The following is a 22,825-nucleotide window of genomic DNA, read 5'->3' as shown; positions in this document are numbered from 1 at the left end:
TTCTGTCTTTGTAAAGAAAGCCAAGATTAACGAGGAACTTTTGTTTCAAGATTTTACCTTTTAGGCCTTATGATACCACTGACGCCATTCAAGATGCTTATACTTTTTTCTTTCTTTAAACACATGACTCTCTGTCACAAAACCACCATTATGCATATAATTAATTACAAGAAGTCCAAGATTAAGATGTTAACGTGGAAACTTAAAAGGATACAGTCTCACTTACAGATATTCTGCTTGCAATAGCATTCCAAAGAGTTGGGATGGGTTTTCTATAAACTACCTCACACTCTGCTTCCACAAAAAGATCACTGAACCTCACTTCCATCGTAGGTAGCTCGAGACCAACCCTACAAAATATACGTGGGATTGGCATTAGAGACCAATAAAATTTACATTCTAACATATAAACATGAATGCTATCTTTTGAATCAAGGAACAAAAAAGAAGAGATAAAACATTGAACCTTGAAACTTACTCATCGATTCTGTTTTTGATTTTTTGCAGTAGCCTGAGATTATCATCCTCAACATGTCTAATGAGATCATCAATAAAGAGATGTCTATCAAGATCCTCAAGTTTAGAAACATCCATGACTCGTGTCTCGTTTCTCTTTCCTTGTTCATCTCTATTCCAGAACAGAGCAGTAGTGATCCTCTCAAACGTGGGTAATCTCTCAATAGCAGCCCATTGAGAGCGAACCTCCTCATCACCAGCATTACCAATTTCATCTCCAGCTATTTGAGGCGTTGTCATTATTGGAAACAAGATTGCCAAAAATATTCTATGTTACAGAAGAAGTTATATAGAGATATGATCACAAGCAGAGGCGGATCCACGTTAGGAGGGGTGACACCCCTTAAATAATATATTCTGCATTTGTAGGCTTAAAACATATACACAACTACGTACCGGCAAAACAAAAAAAAATTGAATTCCTTAATATTAATATGTATGAACACTACATTTTTTTGGTTAAAAATGTAAACACCATCATCTCCTACTATTCTTGGATGCCACGAGATGCTGAAGAGAGTTAATTTATATTTGCACTAGGTATTGTTTTTATTGTTGCTAAGAACATGATTTTTTTGGATAATGTAATTATGTTGTCGTTTTTATTTGTTAAGATCATTATTTGATGTTTTAAGTTTGTTATGTAGTAATAGATGATAGGTTAATATATTTTGTGTTTATTTTTTCGAATAATGTGTTATTGTGTGTATAGTACTTGTTATTAGTGAAATGAGCATCTAATGTAAAAGAATATTGAATTTCAATAACTTTGTTGATTCTAAGATTAATGGTTTCAGCGTCAAAATTGTATTATATTTTTTTCATATTTTTGAAAATTATAACTTTTAAGATGTTTTTTGCCCTCTCCCTATATTTTGACCTTGAGTTATCACCGTCTATGTATTTCTTTACCTTTCTGGTGTGCGGTGCTTCTCACCATCACCGGAAAAAGACTTACATCTTTCTCTTGTTCTTCCTTGTCTTCTTCACATGTGAGATTATATGGTATTTGTTGTAGATCGGGTTTATGAGTTTTCAGTTTTTCGTTTGATTCTCACGGTATTGTAGGTTGTTCCAGTCAATATTAACTTCTCCTCTTCTGCCTTAGATTTCAGCTGATGTTAGGAACTGCATCTTCTTGGTTGGGTCAGAGTTTAGTCGTTTTTGATGTTGTATTCCTCAACGTTGGCTTACCGTCAATAGTCTCTGCTCGTCTTGGTTTTCAAGATCTAGTTTTTGGTGTTCTGATTTCTATGCTCTCTTTCATAGCTCGAGGACGGCTTCATAGTTTACTGATTTCGTTTCGTCTCCCTTTCCCTCTCTCTTCCCGCATCTCTTTTCAGCTTTCATCGCATCTGTGGTGGCTCTTTCTTTCACCATGTTTGCCACTCGAGGTTTGGATATTGTTTTCGTTCGTGCATGTTATATGGGCTTGGAAGGTTATTTCTGGTCTCAAGTTTAGTCTCTGATTTCTTGGTGGTTGTCTTCCATTCTCTCTCCCTCAAGTTGTTTCCTTTCTTTCCATGTTTCCTTTGTATAGGTGTGCGGAGTTAGTCTCTTGGAGCTTTGGTCCCTTCTATCCAGAGCTTTGTAGTTTTTCACTTGCATGGCCGTGTTGTATATTCTTGTTTAGTTTGTGAGGTGTTTCTTATCTCTTAGCTACTGATTGTGATTCCGGTGCTTTAGGCATATATGTTCCTGCTTCTTGGTGGCTTTGGCCTTTCGATTATTATTCTCCTTCTGATCCGTTTTCTTTGTTATTTGTGTTGGTGCTCTAGTTTCTTATTCTTAGTTTGATTATCTTATGATTTTAATAGTGAAATAAATATATAATTTGAAAATGAAATAATAAAAATTAGTAAAAATAATAAAATGGTGAAAGTTTAAGGTATTTTTAATTGTAAATAAATTAAATATTTAAAATATATTTTTATTATTTTATTTATTTTTTGAATTTTAGGGACTAATAAATGTGAGAATGATTAGATAGTACATAATTAGAAATTGATGGAACAAATTGCAATAATCTAAAAGAAAAAAGATTTAAAATACAAAAAAAAAATAATATGAGGACACATGTCAACAAACCCCCATTCCACATGTCATAAAAAAGAGAAAAGCCAACTTTATATATATAGAATATAGATTAAGCCACAAATTGTGAATAATATATCTAAAATTTTATAACACCTTATAGCCACAATAAGCTAAAATATTTATGTTTACAATATAACTTTAATCTTGTCCATACAGCACCATCGATATGCCATATTCACCTTCCTTATGGCAAGATGAGCTAGTCATTGTTTCGTCCTATATCCATAACAAACCAAGTCGTATTCACCTTCTTTATGGCAAGATAAGCTAGTCATTATTTCACCCTATATCCATAACAAACCAAAAAAATCACAAAAGAAAAGATTTCTTCAAAAAAACCATTAAAACTTTCCATGTTTATTTAGAGAAAAATGGTAAAATATTTACTTTAGTATTTTCATAACCTGAGTTTAAATTTTATTTGTGTAGCCGCAGACTCGTTCTAGCTTCCTCCTCCTATGAATAATCTACAAAAAGAAAAACTTTAAGCTTAACAATACATAAAGAATAAGAGAGTATTACTTTGAGAAGCAGAAAAAAATATGTTTGAAAAAAGTTTATAACTATAAAGCAATATAGATTACACTCAAAACTCAAAAAAAAAAGAATGATAAAGAGATGAAACGATTGAGAATAAAAGAGAGCAAATAAAGAACAAATAGTTATCTGAAAATTATATAGACGAGACAGTTTGAATGTGTGCCATGACAGTAAAAATATTGGAATTCTTTGTGGTAAGAGGCAGTTATTTTACAGTTGATTAACTTTGTAATTGGCTCGGATTTTAACCACTACTAGATTTTGATCCGCGCGTCCGCGCGAGTGTATTTTTTTTAAAATATGATGCTATTTGTTTTTTATGTCACTATTTAGGGTTGGGCAAAAAACTCGATTTCGGAGAATATCACAATCCTAATAAGTAATACCAAATCCGAACCGAAATTGATTAAATATCTGAATTATTCAAAATTTTGGTATTTGAAGAACTGAAACCTAATCCAATCCGAACGGAAGTATTTTGGGTATCCAAAATAAATTTATATACTTATATATATTAATTATTTTTAGATTTAATATATATAAAAACATCCAGAATATATATGATACTTTTAAATTCGTTTAAATACTTGAAAATATATACAAATAATCAAAAGTAAATATCTAAAATAGTTAAAATATACTCAAAACTTCAAAAATACTTAAATAATTATTAATTCTTTATCCAAATATTTAAACCAAACGAATTTAAATTGGTTATCCGAATCCGAACCGAATCCTCAAAGATTTGAACCGAACACGAAATCCTAAACAGACCCGAAAACGAACCTGAACGCCCACCCTTAATCACTATTATATATCTTATATGTGTCATCACAGGTTACAAAAATATGTGTTATCATATAATTAATCGTATTTTATACGTACCATCAAATAAGTTTCTTATAATTAATAATATTTTATACGTACAATCATATAAATAATCACATATATTATATTTTTAATTTTGATGTGAAATATAAAAACCATAATTTAAGTTGGTGTTTGAAATTGGGCTTTGTATTGTATTTTCTTATATATATTGAAAACATTTTTATAATGGTTATTGGAAAATATGTTAGTAAAAATCAAATTTTGAATATATGTATATTTTTGAATGAATTTTTGATATAAATTAATTTTAAATTATTATTTTGATTTGAATATGTATATCGAGTACCATAAACCCATTACTTTTTAATATAATGTAATGAACTTCCAATTTTTTTTAATAACATAAGCCTATTACTTTTTTTTTTCTACCTTACTGTTATTCATGTTTCCAAAAAACACTAATTTTTAAACTGCTATCTATGTTGCCAAACAAAAGCTTAAAGTACTTATACTTTAATAAGATAGATGTCAACAATTAATTAGCTATTATTTTTTTGAAAAATATTTTTCACATATCAGTATATGATTCCCCAGGCGACTTGCGCTTTAGTAAATAAGAGATTACAACTAAGATTTTTTTAACACTGGATAATTATGTTATCACAAACTATGAGAAATATTACAAACGATTCTATGCCTTATAAAAATTTACGACTGACTGCATCACCTGAGCCGCCTTATGGGATCTATGTTTGACAGTACTCATTACGGTATACTGCAGATTTCTTGTAAACATTTTCTCCATTAATACGCATAATTCAGCCTTCTCTGGAAATCAAAGCCTAAACTTTCTGGTGTAGAAACATTAATGAACCTTTAATCAAACCACAAACCACTAGACCAAAAGGACTTCCACCGGCGCTTTAGCCTCGGGATAGTTACAGAATCATCTTTCCATATATACTCTACACATCCACTCTTTTTGGGACATTCATCGCAGATTTGAACCAAAAACACGAAGACCAAAGGAAGACTACCCGCAAATCCTATAATCTTCATGGTGAGCTCGTTGTAACAAGCTTTTGGATACTTTTGATTAAAAGCAGATAGACAGAAAATTTCAAGAGATAAAAACATGGAAAATCCACGTGGTAAATATGGTCGATCCACAGTTTAGTTAACTTTACTTTTAAAACTTAAATGTGAAATTTTAAAGATTTGTTTCTCGATTTTGGAGTTTTTCAAAAATTTCTTGAAACTTAGTAATATTTATGATTAAAATAAAGTGTATTAAAATGAGTACCGCTTTAAAATATATATTAAAATGAACAAAATAATCTAACTAAAGTATTAAATTGGATAACAAAAATATTAGATATTAAAAAGTTAAACCAAATTTATGGTTTTCTCATATACAGTAAAAATCTATAAATTAATAATCTATAAATTAATAAACGTACAGTAAATTAATAAAATTTTCTGATCCCAATTTGGTCCGGTGTGAAATATGACATAATTCTATAAAATAATTAGATAATATTATTTAGAAAACTCCTACCTAAATATACGGTCCCACTGAAATCATAAATTAATAATTACAATATACAAAATTTTATATATACATAAATAAAGCATTTATTGTTTATTAATCTTCAAAATGAATTGTATCCCTAATTTTATTTTTCATTTCAATACTTTAGTGTTACTTTATTGAATTACATATCAGAACTCATTTGTATATTGCCATATGTATTCAATATACATAAAATGTATCAAATAGTCTCATAAAAATGGATGAAATTCAAATATATAAAGTTTTAACTAATATATAATATTACAAAATAATATATTTTTTTCCTTCATTTAAACATAAAATATTTTAAAAAATATAAGTCTAAAAATGAAAAAAAAATCTTTAAATTAGTAATTCTATAAATTAATAAATTATCATAGTCCCAAAATTATTAATTTATAAAAATTGTACTGTATAAAGCTTTATTAATTAATATATATATATATATATATATATATATATATATAAAGCTCTGTTATTGGTATATCATACATATTATTAATATATAGAAGTTCTTTTGTAAAAGCTCTGTACGTTATTGGTATATCATACATATTATTAATATATATATATAGAAGTCCTTTTGTATATTTCATAAATATCACAAAATCATATCCTACACGTTTAGCAAATCAAACAATTATATATTATTCTGACCATTACACGTCTAACATGTTTGGGGAATCAAGCAGCCCGGAGGATCCGTCGTTATATTTATTCTTACGTAGTCAACCAATTAACACGGTTCCCTCTCTCATTCGACAGGCTGTGTGGCATGGCAATATCATAGATATCTTCTGGCCAGAAGCAACTCTTTTGTTATATATTATTATCCTATTTATGGAGTTTGATGTGTTGTACCCTTGAAGATCGTTTTCTCCCAAAATAGTTGGGTTGAATATGATTTAGTGTCTGACATGCCATGTTCCACTTTCCATGTTTCAACTGCTCTTCAAATCAAACCCGATTCTTGGTAAACTATCTTGTTTGAAGCAGACAAGAACTACACAAAATAGGTACTTACTTCCAACTGTAAGAAGTAAGAACCCTCGTTGATTCCAGCCGCAATCATTGAATCTTTTCTCCAAATCATAGAGAATCTCTCCAAACACTGCACCATTTTTTAATTTTTTTTTCAACGCTCACCCAATTTCTTTTTATTCATTTATTTTCTTGTTTTGTTCAGAGTTGATCCATGCTCGTGGGACTTCGCATTAAGACCTCTAACTTCTGCCCATATCGTGAAGCCCCCACTTGGGTTGTGATCATTTCTCTATATAACTTCTTCTGTAACGTAGAATATTTTTGGGAATATTTTTTTTTCCAATAATGACAAAGCCTCAAATAGCTCGAGATGAAAATGGTAATGTTGGTGATGAGGAGGTTCGCTCTCAGTGGGCTGATATTGAGAGATTACCAACGTTTGAAAGGATCACTACTGCTCTGTTCTGGAGCAGAGATAAACAAGGAAGGAGAAACGAGAGACGAGTCATGGATGTTTCTAAACTTGAAGATCTTGATAGACATCTCTTTATTGATGAGCTCATTAGACATGTTGAGGATGATAACCTCAGGTTATTGCAGAAAATCAAAAACAGAATCGATGAGTAAGTTTCAAGGTTCAAGACTATGTTTTTTATTATGGTTATGTTCCTTGTTTCATGTTTATATGTTAGAAAATGTAAATATTATTGCTCTCTATATTAATCTCATGTATATTTTGTAGGGTTGGTCTTGAGTTACCGACGATTGAAGTGAGGTTCAGTGATCTTTTTGTGGAAGCAGAGTGTGAGGTAGTTTATGGAAAGCCCATCCCAACTCTTTGGAATGCTATTGCAAGCAGAATATCTGTAAGTGAGACTATATCCTTTTAAGTTTCCACGTTAACATCTTAATCTTGGACTTCTTGTAATTAATTATATGCATAATGGTGATGTTTGTGACAGAGAGTCATGTGTTTAAAGAAAGAAAAAAACATAAGCATCTTGAATGGCGTCAGTGGTATCGTAAGGCCTAAGAGGTAGATTCTTGCAACAACACTTCCTCATTAATTTTTTGCTTTCTTTACAAAGACAGAAACGTTTTGGTTTTGTTTGCAGAATGACTTTGTTGCTTGGTCCTCCTAGTTGTGGTAAAACCACTCTGCTACTCGCACTAGCTGGAAGACTCGACCATTCTTTGAAGGTTTTTTTTTGTTAATTCAAACACTGAAACAATGTTTTGTTCACAAATCATATGAGTTCCTTCCACATTACAGACTACAGGAAACGTTAGTTACAACGGTCACTTATTATCAGAGTTTGTTCCTGAAAAAACATCAAATTATGTAAGTCAAAATGATCTACACATTCCAGATATTACTGTGAGAGAGACACTCGATTTTTCAGGATGTTTTCAAGGCACAGGAAACCGTTTAGGTGAGGAAAACAATTATCCAAATATTTCTTTTTGTTGAGTTCTTGTCGCATTAATTTTTTGTGACCTTAACAGAAACTATGAAAGAGATTAGTAGAAGGGAGAAACTCAAAGGAATAGTTCCGGATCCTGATATAGATGCATACATGAAGGTACAAAACTATGATGCATACATATGAATATAATATGAATTCTAATTACAAGTAATAAAAACTCTATATCATGACAGGCAGCTTCTATTGAAGGTTCAAAAACTAATCTGCAAACTGATTATATCCTAAAGGTATGGTACTTTCATTCTCTTCTTATCAGAAGTTATTAATTTTTATGTATTTTTTTTTGAAACACTATCAGAAGTTATTTATGCATCTGTTTTATTATTATTATCAGATCCTAGGACTCAGTCTCTGTGCAGATACACGCGTTGGAGATACTTCAAGACCAGGAATATCTGGTGGCCAAAAGAGAAGATTAACTACAGGTACTTAAGCATTCACATGCACATTGGTTCTAATGTCTTTCAAGACAAACTTCATATTTGGTATGTATCTGTTATCTACTGCAGGTGAGACAATCGTAGGTCCAATCAAAACTCTGTTCATGGATGAAATATCCAATGGTTTGGACAGCTCAACAACGTTCCAGATTGTATCTTGTCTCCGACATTATGCACTTCTGTCTGAAGGAACCATAGTGGTTTCACTGCTTCAGCCTGCACCAGAAACGTTTGAGCTTTTCGACGATGTGATTCTTATGGGAGAAGGAAAGATAATCTACATTGGTCCAAGGGATTATATTTGTAGATTCTTTGAGGATTGTGGATTTAAATGTCCAACAAGAAAATCTGTTGCTGAATTTCTTCAGGAGGTTATCTCAAGGAAAGATCAAGAACAGTATTGGTGTCACATAGACAAACCATATTGTTATGTCTCCATTGACTCATTTATTGAGAGGTTCAAAAAGTCTGAGCTTGGGTTACAACAACAAGAGGAACTCTCCAAGACACATGACAAGTCTCAGGCTCAGAAAGATGCTTTATGCTCAAGTAAATACTCACTTAGTAACTGGGAGATGCTAAAAGCTTGCTCAAGGAGAGAGTTCCTTCTGATGAAAAGAAACTCTTTTGTTTATGTATTCAAGTCTGGACTCGTAAGTTCTTGTATTTTTTTTACCAGAAAATCTATACTTGTTTTAACCATTACATGCTTAAACCTTTTTTACCCTTTTAATGCAGTTGATTTGCATTGGATCTATTACAATGACCGTTTATCTAAGGACTGGGTCTAAAAGAGATCTAGTGCATGCTAATTATCTTATGGGTTCTTTGTTCTTTTCAATCTTTAAAATGCTTGCCGATGGACTTCCAGAACTAACACTAACAATCTCAAGGCTTTCAGTGTTCTACAAGCAGAAAGAGTTGTACTTTTATCCTGCTTGGGCATATGCAGTTCCTTCAGCTATTTTAAAGATACCCATTTCATTTCTTGAAGCATTTCTCTGGACCTCGTTGACATATTATGTCATTGGTTATAGTCCTGATATTGGCAGGTAACAACATTCACAACATGTTTTGTACAATTCAAGAAATTTATCTCCTAATTCAATTTTATTTTCTTCAGGTTTTTTCGCCAGTTCTTGATCTTCTTTGCTTTACACCTTTCATGTATATCAATGTTCCGTGCTATAGCTGCCACCTTTCGAGATTTCGTTCTTGCCACAACAGTTGGAACAGTCTCTGTAGTGCTTCTCTCATTATTTGGAGGATTCGTCCTTCGGAAACGTAAGTCTTGTTACTTGGGACACCAGTTTCATAATAAATTTTTGGAGGATTCATTGTAGCTTGTTCTGTTATGTTTCAGCGTCCATGCCTGCTTGGCTTCAGTGGGGTTTCTGGTTGTCTCCGTTGTCATATGCTGAGATTGGTCTAACCACAAATGAATTTTTCTCGACACGGTGGAGTCAGGTAAACCAATTCTTTAGAAAACTTTCACATTTTTCTAACTAATTTTTAGATCATTATATATCCTTATCATCTCATTATTGATTTGTATCATCTCTTTGTTACCATTAGACAACATCTGGAAACAGAACGTTAGGGGAAGAAGTTCTTGATGCTCGAGGTCTGAACTTTGGTGATCAATCTTACTGGAGTGTATTTGGTGCTTTAATTGGCTTCGCATTCTTCTTCAATATTGTATTTGTACTGGCTTTGACATTTCTAAAGAGTAAGTTCACAAAACATCCTTTATATAATATATGAGTGATAGAAGTTAGTATACGCATATGAGGACTGATCTTCCTTAAATTTCAGCTTCAAATAGGTCTCGTGCGATTGTGTCTGGTGATGATAACACTCAAAGTTCTGGAAGCCATAATAAGTCTAGTTCTAAAATTGCTTCCCAGTCCAAAAATGCATTACCTTTCAAACCCCTAACTTTCACATTTCAAGACGTCTGTTATTTCGTCCAAACTCCTCAGGTAAACTGAGTATCTACGAACTTCTTTGAACCCTTTTAACAAAAGACAAGAGTTTAAACTTTTTATTTATGCTAAAGGGCAAGAAGGTGCAGCTTCTCTCTAACGTTACAGGCGCATTCAAGCCTGGTGTTCTCACTGCTCTAATGGGTGTGAGTGGTGCTGGTAAAACGACTCTGATGGATGTTCTTTCTGGAAGGAAAACACGCGGTGACATTGAAGGAGAGATCCAAGTAGGTGGTTACCGTAAGGTTCAAGAAACATTTGCAAGGGTTTCAGGTTACTGTGAGCAATTTGATATTCACTCTCCTAATTTAACCATAGAGGAGTCCTTGGAATACTCTGCTTGGCTTCGACTTCCTTCTACCATCAACTCAGAAACAAAAAGGGTAAGCCATAATTTGAAAACAAAAATGATTGTATCCTTTTAGCTCTCACTTGTCTGAGAATTTTCTTGATTTTTCTTATAGGCAATAGTCAGGGAAGTTCTTGAGACGATAGAGCTGGAGGACATTAAAGATTCCCTAGTAGGACTTCCTGGAGTTAGCGGTTTAACAACAGAACAACGCAAGAGACTAACTATAGCTGTGGAGCTGGTTGCCAATCCTTCAATCATATTCATGGATGAACCAACCACAGGATTAGATGCAAGAGCTGCTGCGATTGTGATGAGAGCTGTGAAGAACATCACAGAGACTGGCAGAACTGTTGTTTGCACCATTCACCAACCGGGAACTGATATCTTTGAAGCTTTTGATGAGGTAGCAATAGTGAAAATAGCACACATCCCCATTTTAAAAGTCTCTTTTCTAAGAGTACATTATGTGACATTCAACTGTAGCTGGTTTTGATGAAAAATGGAGGAAGGATTATCTATCATGGACCTCTTGGACAACATTCAAGCAATGTTATTGAATACTTTATGGTAAGTTTCCACAAGATATACTAAAACTGTTTTTTCATTATTTACAACAGTATTTTTAACTACAGAGAATTCCTGGAGTTCCGGAAATGAAAGAGAACACTAATCCAGCAACTTGGTTACTAGACATTACTTCTAGATCATCAGAAGACAAACTTGGTGTTGATTTGGCTCAAATCTACAAGGAATCTTCTTTGTTTAAGTAAGTCTATAAACACTTGGGTTGTTGTTTTGTTTGAAACTTGCTTATCTTTGTTTTTTTTTTGTTTATTAGGGAGAACAACATAGTAATATTGCAAATGAGAGGTACATCTTCAGAAACACAAGAACTAACCTCCTCGACGCGATATGCTCAAACCGGTTGGGAACAGTTCAAGGCATGCTTATGGAAACAACAACTCTCTTATTGGAGAAACCCTTCCTACAATCTCACTCGCATCCTCTTCATGTGTTTTACCTCTGTGATCTGTGGCGTTTTGTTCTGGCAAAAGGCTAAGAAAATGTTACTCTCTTCCCTCTCAACTTTCTTTAAGTTTGTTTTCTCTCAAACTTTGTGTTAACCCATGTTCATTGCAGAAACACTCAACAAGATCTTTTCAATGTATTGGGCTCAATGTACACGGTGGTTCTTTTCACTGGAATGAACAATTGCTCAACAGTGTTGTTCTGCATTGCAACCGAAAGAAATGTCTTCTACCGCGAAAGATTTTCTCAAATGTACACCTCATGGGCGTACTCCCTTGCACAGGTCAACACATTTTCTCAAATCAAATCCATACAGGGAGTAACAGATAAACTGAAGCCTTAACTTTTGTAGGTGTTGGTTGAGATTCCATACTCATTAGTCCAGTCTATATTATGTGTGGTAATCTTGTATCCTATGGTTGGCTATTACTTCTCGGTGTACAAAGTGTTCTGGAGCTTCTATGCAGTCTTCTGCACGTTGCTCATTTACAACTACTTTGGCATGCTTTTAGTCGTCATCACCCCAAACATTCACGTTGCTTTTACTCTCCGTTCGGGTTTCTACTCAATGGTCAATCTCTTCGCCGGTTATGTCATTCCAAAACCTGTAAGTACCTCACACCTCTTACCAATAGAAAGATAAAAAGATACAAATGCATGAGAGTTTTGTTGATTGATATGCAGAGCATTCCGAAATGGTGGATATGGATGTATTACTTGAGCCCTACGTCATGGGTTTTGAATGGATTGCTCACATCTCAGTATGGTGATATGGAGAAAGAGGTAATAGCATTTGGAGAGAAGAAGAAGGTTTCAGATTTCGTGGAAGATTATTTTGGTTTCAGATATGATTCTTTGGCTCTTGTAGCTATCGTTCTCATTGCCTTCCCCATTCTCTTGGCTTCTCTTTTCGCATTCTTCATCGGTAAACTCAATTTCCAAAAGAAGTGATTTACTCTAAATGTTTCGTTGGTAGGTTTAGTAATGTTTTGGAATTTAGAAAATAAATTAGTTAAAGCTTTCTAAATCTGTCATAGTTGTGCCTTAAAAAAAACAACGGCTCAGTATGTAAACATTCAAAGAGAAAAGTGACTCACATGAAGAAAAAAAAAAGAACTCAAAACTTTGAATGGAGTATGAGAAACTTCAATGCCTGCACAATCATATATACAGAGCAATGATTTATAGTAGGCTTCCGTTGGCAAATGCAGTTCACAGGTTCAGTATGAAGAAGAGTGTATTGGCATTTAGAAAACTCAGGTTCAGTAGATTTAGTAAGCAAAACGTTTTTGGAACCCTTTGGTAATGGTACACAATCATATTTCAAAATGGAGAGAAGAGACTTACATGTCCTTAGCTTTTTGCCAGAAGAGAAGGCCACATAACGTAGAGTTGAGGAACATGAAGACTATGTGAGTAAGATTATGAGAAGGGTTTCTCCAATACGAGCAATGTTGTTTCCAAAGGCAAGCCTTTAGGTGAAACAACACAACTCCTGATTAGAATAGGTGTAAAAACATTAAAACATATCGGAATGAGTTTAACTAGGAAAGCTCTTACAGACGTATTTATGCAAGTTAAGCTGTGGCAAAAGAATGTAAAAGGATTCAAAATAATACTAACTGTTGTCCTATGCAATTGATATTATTCTACACTTTCAAAATTTAAATTAAATGTATGACGTCAGAAAAAAATTGCCAAGAAAAGAAAAACAATGTTTTGGCTACACTAGCAATAGTTGCATGATTGCATTATAATTTTGTAAACCCAAACGGCTAATTTCATCAAAAGTCTTTCTCATTTCATGTGTTCACATTTACACCAGCCAACGGTAACCAAAGAGGCTTGACACTGATATTTGAAGTTTGGCAAACGACAAAGAGCAAAATTGGAAAAATCTTCCAAAAATATTACTTTACTCTAAAGCATTTCTTACGTATATTTACCATTTTAAACAGGAGTAATATTTTACAAATATACTATCTACCACTCTAAAACATTACCTACGCAAATTTAAATATATACTTAGTAATTAATCAACTTTAACAATGAAATAAGAAGTCAAAAAGAAGAAATCCACTTTCAGATGACTATAATTATATGTTTTGTTGGTACATGTTTGTTATATTGTAAACCTAAATATTACTTGGCTTGACATGGTTACTTATATGGCCAATTCACTTGTTTCAAGTTCATAATTGTCATCACTGATTCTATTGATTCTTCGCCAATATCGTTCTGCCTTCTAGGTGACTTGTTTGCAAGGAAAACCCTTAGAATTGTTTTATCACTGTGCCACTTCTAAAAATTTTAAGTCACATAGTTTATAAGGGTCAACAAAATATAAAAGTAGTTGATTACTCACACTGTCACACATATTATACTCAACATGCGTTGTTTGGTCAATTGATTTCTAACGTCGAGGTACATAATTACTCTCTTCAAATTCGTATCAATTTAAACGCAAAAACTACATAAGCAAAAAAAAAAAAAAAAAAAAAAAAGAGTATTTAAAAATCAGTACATGGATTTCAGTAGTTGTGTATCAAATAGTATAATCATTATCAACCCATAATTTCGTATAATGCATTATAAATTCGATTCAAATAATGTTTTCATAAAAAAAAACATATTGGCTGGTTTCTCTCGATCTCTACACGCATCAAGTCGACGTCAAAAAGAAAACATTTCCACCTATAGGGGTAAGTTTCCTCTGTAACGACAAGCACATTTGTAATAGATTTTTCTTTCTTTATTATTTTCATAAAAGGAAGAAGAAAGTCGCAGAGATGGAACATGATACTCCACTTTATCACCCATTCGTTGCTCTTCTTTTCCACTTTCCACTCTTGTCTTCTTCGTTCTCCTTCTTCTTACTTAACCCATAAGCCACCAAGCCAAAACAGAGCAACACAAACACACAAAAATGGCTTCTCCTCCTCTCTTCTACTTCCTTATCTTCCTCACCGTCGTCTCCGCCGTCACATTACCTCTCTCTCCTTTCTCCCACTCCACAGACCAATCACCCAACAACGACGCTCACCTCGCTCTCCGCCGTCTCGCCGATTCCTCCATCGCCAGAGCCCAACAGCTCAAACAACCCACCTCCATCAAACCCAACGAAGATTCCCTCTCCGCCTCCTCCGCCGACGCCGTGAAATCCCCTCTTACTCCTAAAAGCTACGGCGGATATTCCGTATCTCTCAGCTTCGGCACGCCGTCGCAAACCATCCCTTTCGTGTTCGACACCGGAAGCAGCCTCGTCTGGTTCCCTTGCACCTCAAGGTATCTCTGCTCCGGATGCAATTTCCCGGGTCTGGATCCGACCCGGACCATTAGATTTGTCCCTAAGGACTCTTCCTCGTCGCGGGTTATCGGGTGTCAGAATCCGAAATGCAGATTCCTATTCGGATCCAATGTTAAATGCAGAGGATGCGACCCGAGTACCCGTAACTGCACCGTCGCTTGTCCACCGTACATTCTCCGATACGGATTAGGATCAACTGCTGGGATTTTACTATCCGAAAAGCTTAATTTCGCGGATCTAACCGTGCCCGATTTCGTCATCGGATGCTCTATTCTCTCGACCCGACAACCCGCTGGTATCGCTGGGTTTGGACGAGGACCCGAATCGCTTCCTTCGCAGATGAACCTCAAGAGATTCTCGCATTGCTTGGTCTCCCGTAGATTCGACGACACGAACGTGAGCACCGATCTGGATCTGGATACCGGGTCGGGTCATAAAACCGAGTCGAAAACTCCGGGTCTCAGCTACACGCCGTTTCGAAACAACCCGAAGGTCTCCGCCAACGCTGCGTTTCTTGAGTACTACTACCTCAGTCTCCGGCGAATCTTCGTCGGAAGCAAGCGCGTGAAGATTCCCTACAAGCTCTTAGCGCCGGGACCCGACGGAAACGGAGGATCCATCGTCGATTCCGGATCCACGTTCACTTTCATGGAGCGGCCCGTTTTCGAGCTCGTTGCTGAGGAGTTCGCGACGCAGATGTCGAATTACAGCCGAGAAAAGGAGTTGGAGAAGATCACCGGACTTGGGCCGTGCTTTAACATCTCCGGCAAGGGATCAGTGACGGTGCCGGAGTTAACGTTCGTATTCAAAGGTGGAGCGAAAATGGAGTTGCCGTTGTCTAATTACTTTACGCTTGTCGGAAGCGTTGATAACGTTTGTTTGACGGTGGTTTCTGATAACACCGTTAGTTCCACTGGTGGTCGGAGTGGTCCGGCGATTATTCTCGGGAGCTTTCAGCAACAGAACTATCACGTGGAGTATGATTTGGAGAATGACAGGTTTGGGTTCGCGAGGAAGAAGTGCAGCCCGTGAGTTTCCAGGGGTGAATTTGGAAATTTGACTTTTTAAAATTAAACCAATTTATGATTTAATTTCTTTTCCAGATATATAAAAGTTGTTAAATGTTAGTAAACTATGAGAAATACTGTATATAAGAAAATTATAAATTTCAAATCAAACCAATATATAAAGTAGTAAAAATAAAATTTAAAATTTTGATTTGTAATTAATTGGATGCTAAAGTTGTGGTCCTTGTGGACGATGGAAACTAACATATGAAGCATTTAGGCTGTGTGCATTATCGAAAACAAAAGAAGATGGATGCTAATACAGTGATACTGATACCACGTCGATGTCCATCGGCAAAAAATAACCAAACCAGCCCATTATATATTCCACTAACTATAATACTATTTTAATAAAGTCTTTGATGTGAAACAAACATATAAAAAAGATATCCATGTGTGCCAAAAGTAACATATATAAAAAAAGTAAAATATATAAAAAGGAACCTTTTTCTTTCAGTTTCGAGGGTTCAAATAAAAGGATTTGTACTAGATATTGTGGATCCTAAAACCCATACTAAGTATTTGATTGTGGTTCTTTGTAAAAATAAGGAGGGAAAAATTCTATGGAGGACAATATCCTCAGAACACAACGTAGTTTGATTATCATCATCTCGAAAAAGATGTCGTTTTCATCGGTGTCGAGCGGGAAGTCGTTTCCATCGATCTCGAACGATACGTCGGCTTTGTCGGTTCTTGAATGAGAGGTCGTTTATGTATAAATGATATATTCAAATAACTCGATCTATCTTAATATGATCTCATTAGGTCGTATCATCTGAAGAAGAGCACGTGTCATTGACATGATCGAAGTTTGTTACTATTTTCTATAAGATTCTTAGCATTAACAAATATGAATATATATTTGCTTTGTGAAGAATACATAAAGTAACGCATCTGCTTTTCTTCTCCTTTAATAACTAAACGGTGGAGGACGTCTTTAATCACTATAGAAGTATAATGATTTGATAATCATGGGAATGGTTATAATCTTCATGGTCGTTTCTTTTGTCGAGCGAGAGTTCTCTTAAGTCACGAGCTCTCGTACTCGGTATAGGTTTAGAAGCTTGTCTATTATTATTAACGAGATAGGAGTATATATACATCAGAGTATCTAGGGTACTTAGGAAGTTAATTACACTTAAGTCCCTTATTTACATATTCATGTATACGCTCCCGCAAGCTGGAGGGGCCTTGACAACTCCAAGCTTGTTAGTTGCATCCAGGAAAGGTGTTCTTGGCAGGGGTTTTGTCAGGGCATCAGCCAGTTGTTCCTTTGTAGAAACATGTGTTACCCGAAGCTGGCCAGACTCTATCTGTTCCCGTATGAAGTGATAATCCAAAGCAACATGTTTCATCCTCGAGTGAAAAACTGGATTGGCGCAGAGATATCTTGCTCCAATGTTGTCGCAGTAGATGACAGGCTTGGCAGGTATTTGGATTCCAAGTTCAGAAAGTAATGAACATACCCATCTGACTTCGGACGCAGTGTTTGCGACTGATCTGTATTCCGCTTCTGTAGATGATCTAGCAACTCCCTTTTGTTTCTTTGATGACCACGAGATAGGATGGCTGCCCAAGTAGATAACATAGGCATTGGTGGAGACAAAATCATCAGTGTCGCCAGCCCAATCCGCATCGGAATAGGCATGTAAGGACAGAGGATTGTGGCGTTTTAAGAGAATCCCATGAGAGATAGTACCAGCGAGGTAGCGAAGCACTCTTTTTGTAGCAGCCCAATGATCCTCCGTTGGTCTATGCATGAACTGAGAAAGGCGATTGACTGCATACGCTATATCTGGGCGTGTAAAAGCCAGATATTGAAGGCTTCCAATGACAGTACGATACTCGGTTGCGTCTTGTAACGGAGCTCATGTATGTAATGTTAGCTTTAGCGAAGTGGCTAAGGGAGTGAGGACTGGCTTTGCGTCGAGCATGTTGGTCTTGGTGAGGAGGTCGACTGTGTATTTTCGTTGCATCAAATGTAAGCCTTGCTGTGTGTGGGTGACTTCTATGCCAAGAAAGTAGTGAAGCTTGCCGAGGTCTTTAATTGAGAACCGCTGACCAAGCGAATTGATGATATTGTTGATCATAATGTCACTGCTTCCTGTAACGATTATATCATCAACGTAAACAAGGAGATAGACAATATGGTTTTGTAATCGCAGAACAAAAAGGGATGTGTCTGCCATCGAGTTCCGAAACCCAAGAGATAGTAGATATTGTTTGAGCTCCTTGTACCAAGCACGAGGCGACTGTTTAAGGCCATAGATAGCCTTATTGAGTCGACAGACGTAGTTAGGGCGATCTTTGTCGACGAAACCTGGTGGCTGTGTCATGTATACTTCATCAGACAGCCGTGCTTGAAGAAACGCATGGTTAACGTCTAGTTGACGAAGAGACCAGTTTTTGGTGACGGCAATTCCAAGAACAGTTCTCAGTGTTGTAGTTTTGATCACTGGACTGAATGTTTCCGCAAAATCCACTCCGTATTGTTGTGTGAAACCCCGGGCTACAAGTCGCGACTTTGGCCGTTCCTCTGTACCATCAGCAAAATATTTAGTGGTAAAAAGCCAACGACATGAGACTATATTTTGATTTGGCGGAGGTGGAACCAAGTCCCATGTTCGATTTTTAATTTGGGCATTGAATTCCTCATTACAGGAAGCTCTCCATCTCGAATCTCGCAGGGCCTGGTGTATGGTTGTTGGTTCGGATTTGTTTTTGGGTTTGGCTTGGACAGAGAGGGTGTATTTCTTATTTGGTTTGCGGATATTGTTTTGGGATCTTGTGGTCATTTTCGGGTTTGATACAGGAAGAACGGGTTGCGAAGGTTGTGTTTCAGGTTGGGAAGACGATGACGTGTTTGCTGGTGGGGGTGAAATTGGATTGGTCATAGATATTTGGTTTACGTTTTGGGTTTGTTGGGCTGGTTGGACATTTAGAGTAATTGGTATTTGGTTTTGTGATAATGGGTTTTGTGGTAATGGGTTTTGTGGTAATGGGCATGTCGAACTAGGGTCAGGTTCAATTGGGCCAGGAATTTGAGAAATAGAGTTAGGAATTAAAACACCTGAGTTTTGGTTTGACGGTGGAGGAGTCCCCGATGAATTCGCCGACGCAGATTGCGATGATGTCGCCACCGGAGGTGTTGACATGTGAAGGTCCGAGCTCAGGGGCGCCATGGGAGTGGGTTGTGACGGAGACGGAGCTTTATGAGGAAGAGGGGTGACAATCGGGATCCAAGAGGTTTCCGGTTCTGATGTTTGAGATGGAAGTTTTGATGGTTGGGTTTTCTTGAATGGGAAGGAAGTTTCGTCGAACTGGACATGCCTTGAGACATACAGCCGGTTAGTATCGTCTTCTAGGCATAGATAGGCACTTTGAGTTAATGAGTATCCAAGAAAGACACATCGTTTTGACTTGTCGTCGAGCTTATGAGAATTGTAAGGCCGGAGCCAAGGAAAACATAGGCATCCAAAGATCTTGAGGTTGTTGTAGTTTGGTTGTCGCTGGAACAGATTTTGATATGGAGTCTCCATGGATAGAACCGGTGTAGGTAATCTGTTAATGAGATACGTAGCTGGTGCGAATGCGTAGGGCCAATATTAGGTGAATGTTAGGTGAGATCGAGCCAAGCAAGGCGCTGTACACCAACTTGTCTTGGCGTTTCCAGCGTGTGTGTTCCTGATTCACCATTGTCGTGTCTTCAGTGGTGATGGTGGGTGCAGGAACAACGAGGGATCCATCAAGATAGCCAGCAAGTTCATAGACAAAGCGATGTCTAAAATGACGATGGAAGAAGAAGATGATGAACCCTTCATTATGCCAGATCTTCCGGAGTACTATTCTACCGCAAGAAATTGTCTCAGCCTCGTTGGTCGTCTTCTCAACCCCAGGGAACAGAAGATGTCTGACCTCATAAAGGATATGCCGAGAAAATGGCAACTTTATGAGAGAGTTCAAGGAATTGCTTTATCCAAAGATAGGTTCCAGTTTATTTTCAAGTATGAGCAAGACCTAGTGGACATCTTGGAGAGAGGAGTTCATTCTTTCAATCAATGGTCTCTGGCGACCGAAAGATGGGTAGCTAAACCTCCTCCTGACTATCTACAGTTCATTGAGGTATGGGTTCGGATGCGGAACATACCGGTTAATCACTACACTTCCAAAGCCCTCACTGCTCTAGGAGATTTTGCCGGTATGGTGATAGTAGTGGCCTTTGATCCAGACAAACCTCAGACCACTGATTATGTCAGAGTGAAGGTCAGATTTGATCTCACAAAACCTCTCAGAAGAGCAAAGAAAGTGACTTTGCTTGGAGGAGAAGTCGTAAGCATCCTTTACGACTACGAGCGTATTCAAAAGCGATGCTACACTTGCCAACGACTGACGCATGATCAAGACCACTGTCCTTTTGATAGAAAAAAGGTGTCTCAGTCTGAAGATGTGGAGACTTCTGTTACTCAGAGAATCGCATTATCTCCGGCTCCGATAATCAAAGAATCAGACCCTCTTTTCGGTGTGATAAAGGAAAGCCAAGTAGGAGTTAACCCAGCTACGGGGAGACTGAAAATTGCTGAAGAAGTTCTGGAAGGAATGCGTCAATATCTTCTTACAGCAAATGGTCCAGAACAGATGGCAAGGAAAGAAAGAATCATAAACTCCCTAAAGGATTTGGAGCATGATCCTTTGGGACAGAAAGCTGTGCTTAGGTTGGAGCCAGCCCCTATCTTCGCTACTAAGCTGGATAAGGGTAAGGGCGTGGTGTTTGATTTTAAAGATCAGAAAAAGCACACTGAGATTCAAGAAAGGACTGAACAAGATAAGCTGATGGGTGGAGCGATTCGAGCTGGAAGAGCAATGTCCTTGGTTGGAAGGTTAGAATCGATACAATCAGAGCAAATGGTGCATGAACCTGTCGCCTTAGCCAGCTTCTCTCAGTATAGTTAAACAGAGAAAGGCTAAACAGAGAAGAAGACCTGGAACGTTCAAGAGAAAGCTCAATGGAAAGGGGACAATCAAAGGTCCGCACGAGGAAGGTCTGCAGAGTAAGAACAAATTGACAGCTTGCGCTAAAAGGAAAGTTTCTTCTGATGTGGAGACATCTCAAAACTCTGCGCGGTGTAAGAAGCCAATGGTGGTCCCAAATGAGGGACCGTCCAATATCTAATGGCGCTTCTGAGTTGGAATTGCCAAGGCTTGGGCCGTGAACAAGATTTGGTGATTCCGCGTCTAAGGGAATTGAAGCGTGATCATTTCCCTGATGTTATGTTCTTGATGGAAACTAAAAACAAGCGTGATGTTCTCGTTGATTTACAAGAGTGGCTAGGCTATGACAGGATATATACAGTGGATCTGGTTGGGTACAGCGGAGGTTTAGCACTCATGTGGATGAATTCTGTAAATATTGAATTTAAGTTTGTTGACAAGCATCTTTTAGACTTTTCTATTAGACCCGGATATCTACGCTATTTTGTGTCATGTGTATATGGCGAATCTGTTAGAGGAGAAAGACCTAAGGTGTGGGAAAGGTTATCAAGGTTTGGAGTAAACCGTAAAGCACCTTGGTGTGTAGTGGGGGATTTCAATGCCATAAGAAATAATGGAGAAAAATCAGGGGGTCCAAGGCTAAGTGAGTCTAATTTCACCGACTTCAACAACATGCTAGAGGCTTGTGAGCTATCGGAACTGGTTGGCATTGGCAACAGCTTCACTTGGGGTGGAATCAGGGGTATCCATAGCATTCAGAGCAAGTTGGACAGATGTTTTGGAAATAAAGTGTGGTTCAACTACTTCCCAAAATCGAAACAAGTTTTTTTGGATAAAAGAGGATCAGACCATCGTCCGGTTTTGGTCTCTCTTGACCCAAAGCCAAACCTGTATAGAGGAAGTTTCATATTTGATTGTCGCTTCATATCCAAACCGGTGGTCACTGAAACTATTAAAAAAGCATGGCTGACAAATCATCCTTTCTTTGAAGTCTCAGTCTATGACAAGCTGAAGATTTGCAGAAAGAAAATCAGCAAATGGAAAAGGACGGAATCTCTTAACGCTAGAGATAAGATCAGGAACTTACAGCAGAGCTTGGAGATGGAACAGTCATGTATGTTTCCATCAACACCTAGACTGATTTGGATGAAGAAAGAATTGGTGCAGGCCTATAAAGAAGAGGAGCTGTTCTGGAGTCAAAAGAGCAAAGAAAAATGGGCTACTAAAGGGGATGCAAACACTAAGTTCTATCATGCATCGGTCAAGTATAATAGGGGAAAAAAGAGGATCAATAAATTGATCGACTCTAATGGCACTGAACAATTTGGGGAGAAAGAAAAAGGAGATGTTGCCGCTGCCTATTTTCAGAATTTGTTCAAATCCACAAACCCTGATACCTTTTCAGATTTCTTTCAAGGTTTCGAGTCAAGGGTTACCCAACAGATGAATGAAGATCTAGTAAGACCAGTGTCTAAAGAGGAAGTCAAGGAAGCGGTCTTTACTATAAAAGGAAGTACTGCACCAGGGGCTGATGGCATGACAGGCCTGTTCTTTCAAAGATATTGGGAGGTGATCGGAGCTCAGGTTACTGCAGAAGTCCAGAGTTTCTTCATGAATGGTACCTTCCC

General features: G+C 36.9%; 3 protein-coding genes across 3 annotated transcripts; all 3 read left to right on the top strand.

The window, feature by feature from the left end:
• The first annotated feature begins 6,134 nt into the window (after positions 1-6,134).
• LOC106434351 (ABC transporter G family member 42-like) lies at positions 6,135-13,843 on the top strand. The gene is made up of 22 exons (XM_048762851.1): positions 6,135-7,164; positions 7,284-7,407; positions 7,504-7,577; positions 7,657-7,741; positions 7,815-7,974; positions 8,048-8,124; positions 8,202-8,255; positions 8,363-8,453; positions 8,538-9,121; positions 9,207-9,520; positions 9,592-9,752; positions 9,832-9,935; positions 10,044-10,197; positions 10,284-10,450; positions 10,528-10,836; positions 10,918-11,208; positions 11,289-11,372; positions 11,438-11,571; positions 11,644-11,871; positions 11,946-12,117; positions 12,187-12,441; positions 12,519-13,843. Exons 1-22 carry the CDS (start codon positions 6,887-6,889, stop codon positions 12,783-12,785), a joined length of 4,167 nt encoding a protein of 1,388 aa, XP_048618808.1. The 5' UTR covers positions 6,135-6,886; the 3' UTR covers positions 12,786-13,843.
• A 678-nt stretch (positions 13,844-14,521) lies between these two features.
• Positions 14,522-16,323, top strand: LOC106434346 (probable aspartyl protease At4g16563). Its single transcript, XM_013875190.3, has one exon. It carries the CDS (start codon positions 14,761-14,763, stop codon positions 16,171-16,173), a length of 1,413 nt encoding a protein of 470 aa, XP_013730644.1. The 5' UTR covers positions 14,522-14,760; the 3' UTR covers positions 16,174-16,323.
• Positions 16,324-19,994: 3,671 nt separating this feature from the next.
• LOC106434350 lies at positions 19,995-21,158 on the top strand. Its single transcript, XM_013875193.1, has one exon. The coding sequence runs from the start codon at positions 19,995-19,997 to the stop codon at positions 21,156-21,158; it is 1,164 nt and encodes a 387-aa protein (XP_013730647.1).
• Positions 21,159-22,825: the final 1,667 nt, after the last annotated feature.

Source organism: Brassica napus, chromosome C7 (genome assembly GCF_020379485.1).
Source record: "Brassica napus cultivar Da-Ae chromosome C7, Da-Ae, whole genome shotgun sequence".
NCBI lineage: Eukaryota > Viridiplantae > Streptophyta > Magnoliopsida > Brassicales > Brassicaceae > Brassica > Brassica napus.
Note: the sequence above shows the minus strand (reverse complement) of the source record. Positions and strands in the feature narration are given on the sequence as shown.

What these genes read in the sequence shown, in the direction of transcription:
- LOC106434351 (XM_048762851.1), top strand. Translation starts at nt 6,887, where the DNA reads ATGACAAAGCCTCAAATAGCTCGAGATGAAAATGGTAATGTTGGTGAT. An exon ending in AAAGAGAAGATTAACTACAG is followed by an intron (nt 8,454 to 8,537) that starts GTACTTAAGCAT and finishes TATCTACTGCAG; the next exon opens with GTGAGACAATCGTAGGTCCA. An exon ending in ATTTCGTCCAAACTCCTCAG is followed by an intron (nt 10,451 to 10,527) that starts GTAAACTGAGTA and finishes TTTATGCTAAAG; the next exon opens with GGCAAGAAGGTGCAGCTTCT.
- LOC106434346 (XM_013875190.3), top strand. Translation starts at nt 14,761, where the DNA reads ATGGCTTCTCCTCCTCTCTTCTACTTCCTTATCTTCCTCACCGTCGTC.
- LOC106434350 (XM_013875193.1), top strand. Translation starts at nt 19,995, where the DNA reads ATGACGATGGAAGAAGAAGATGATGAACCCTTCATTATGCCAGATCTT.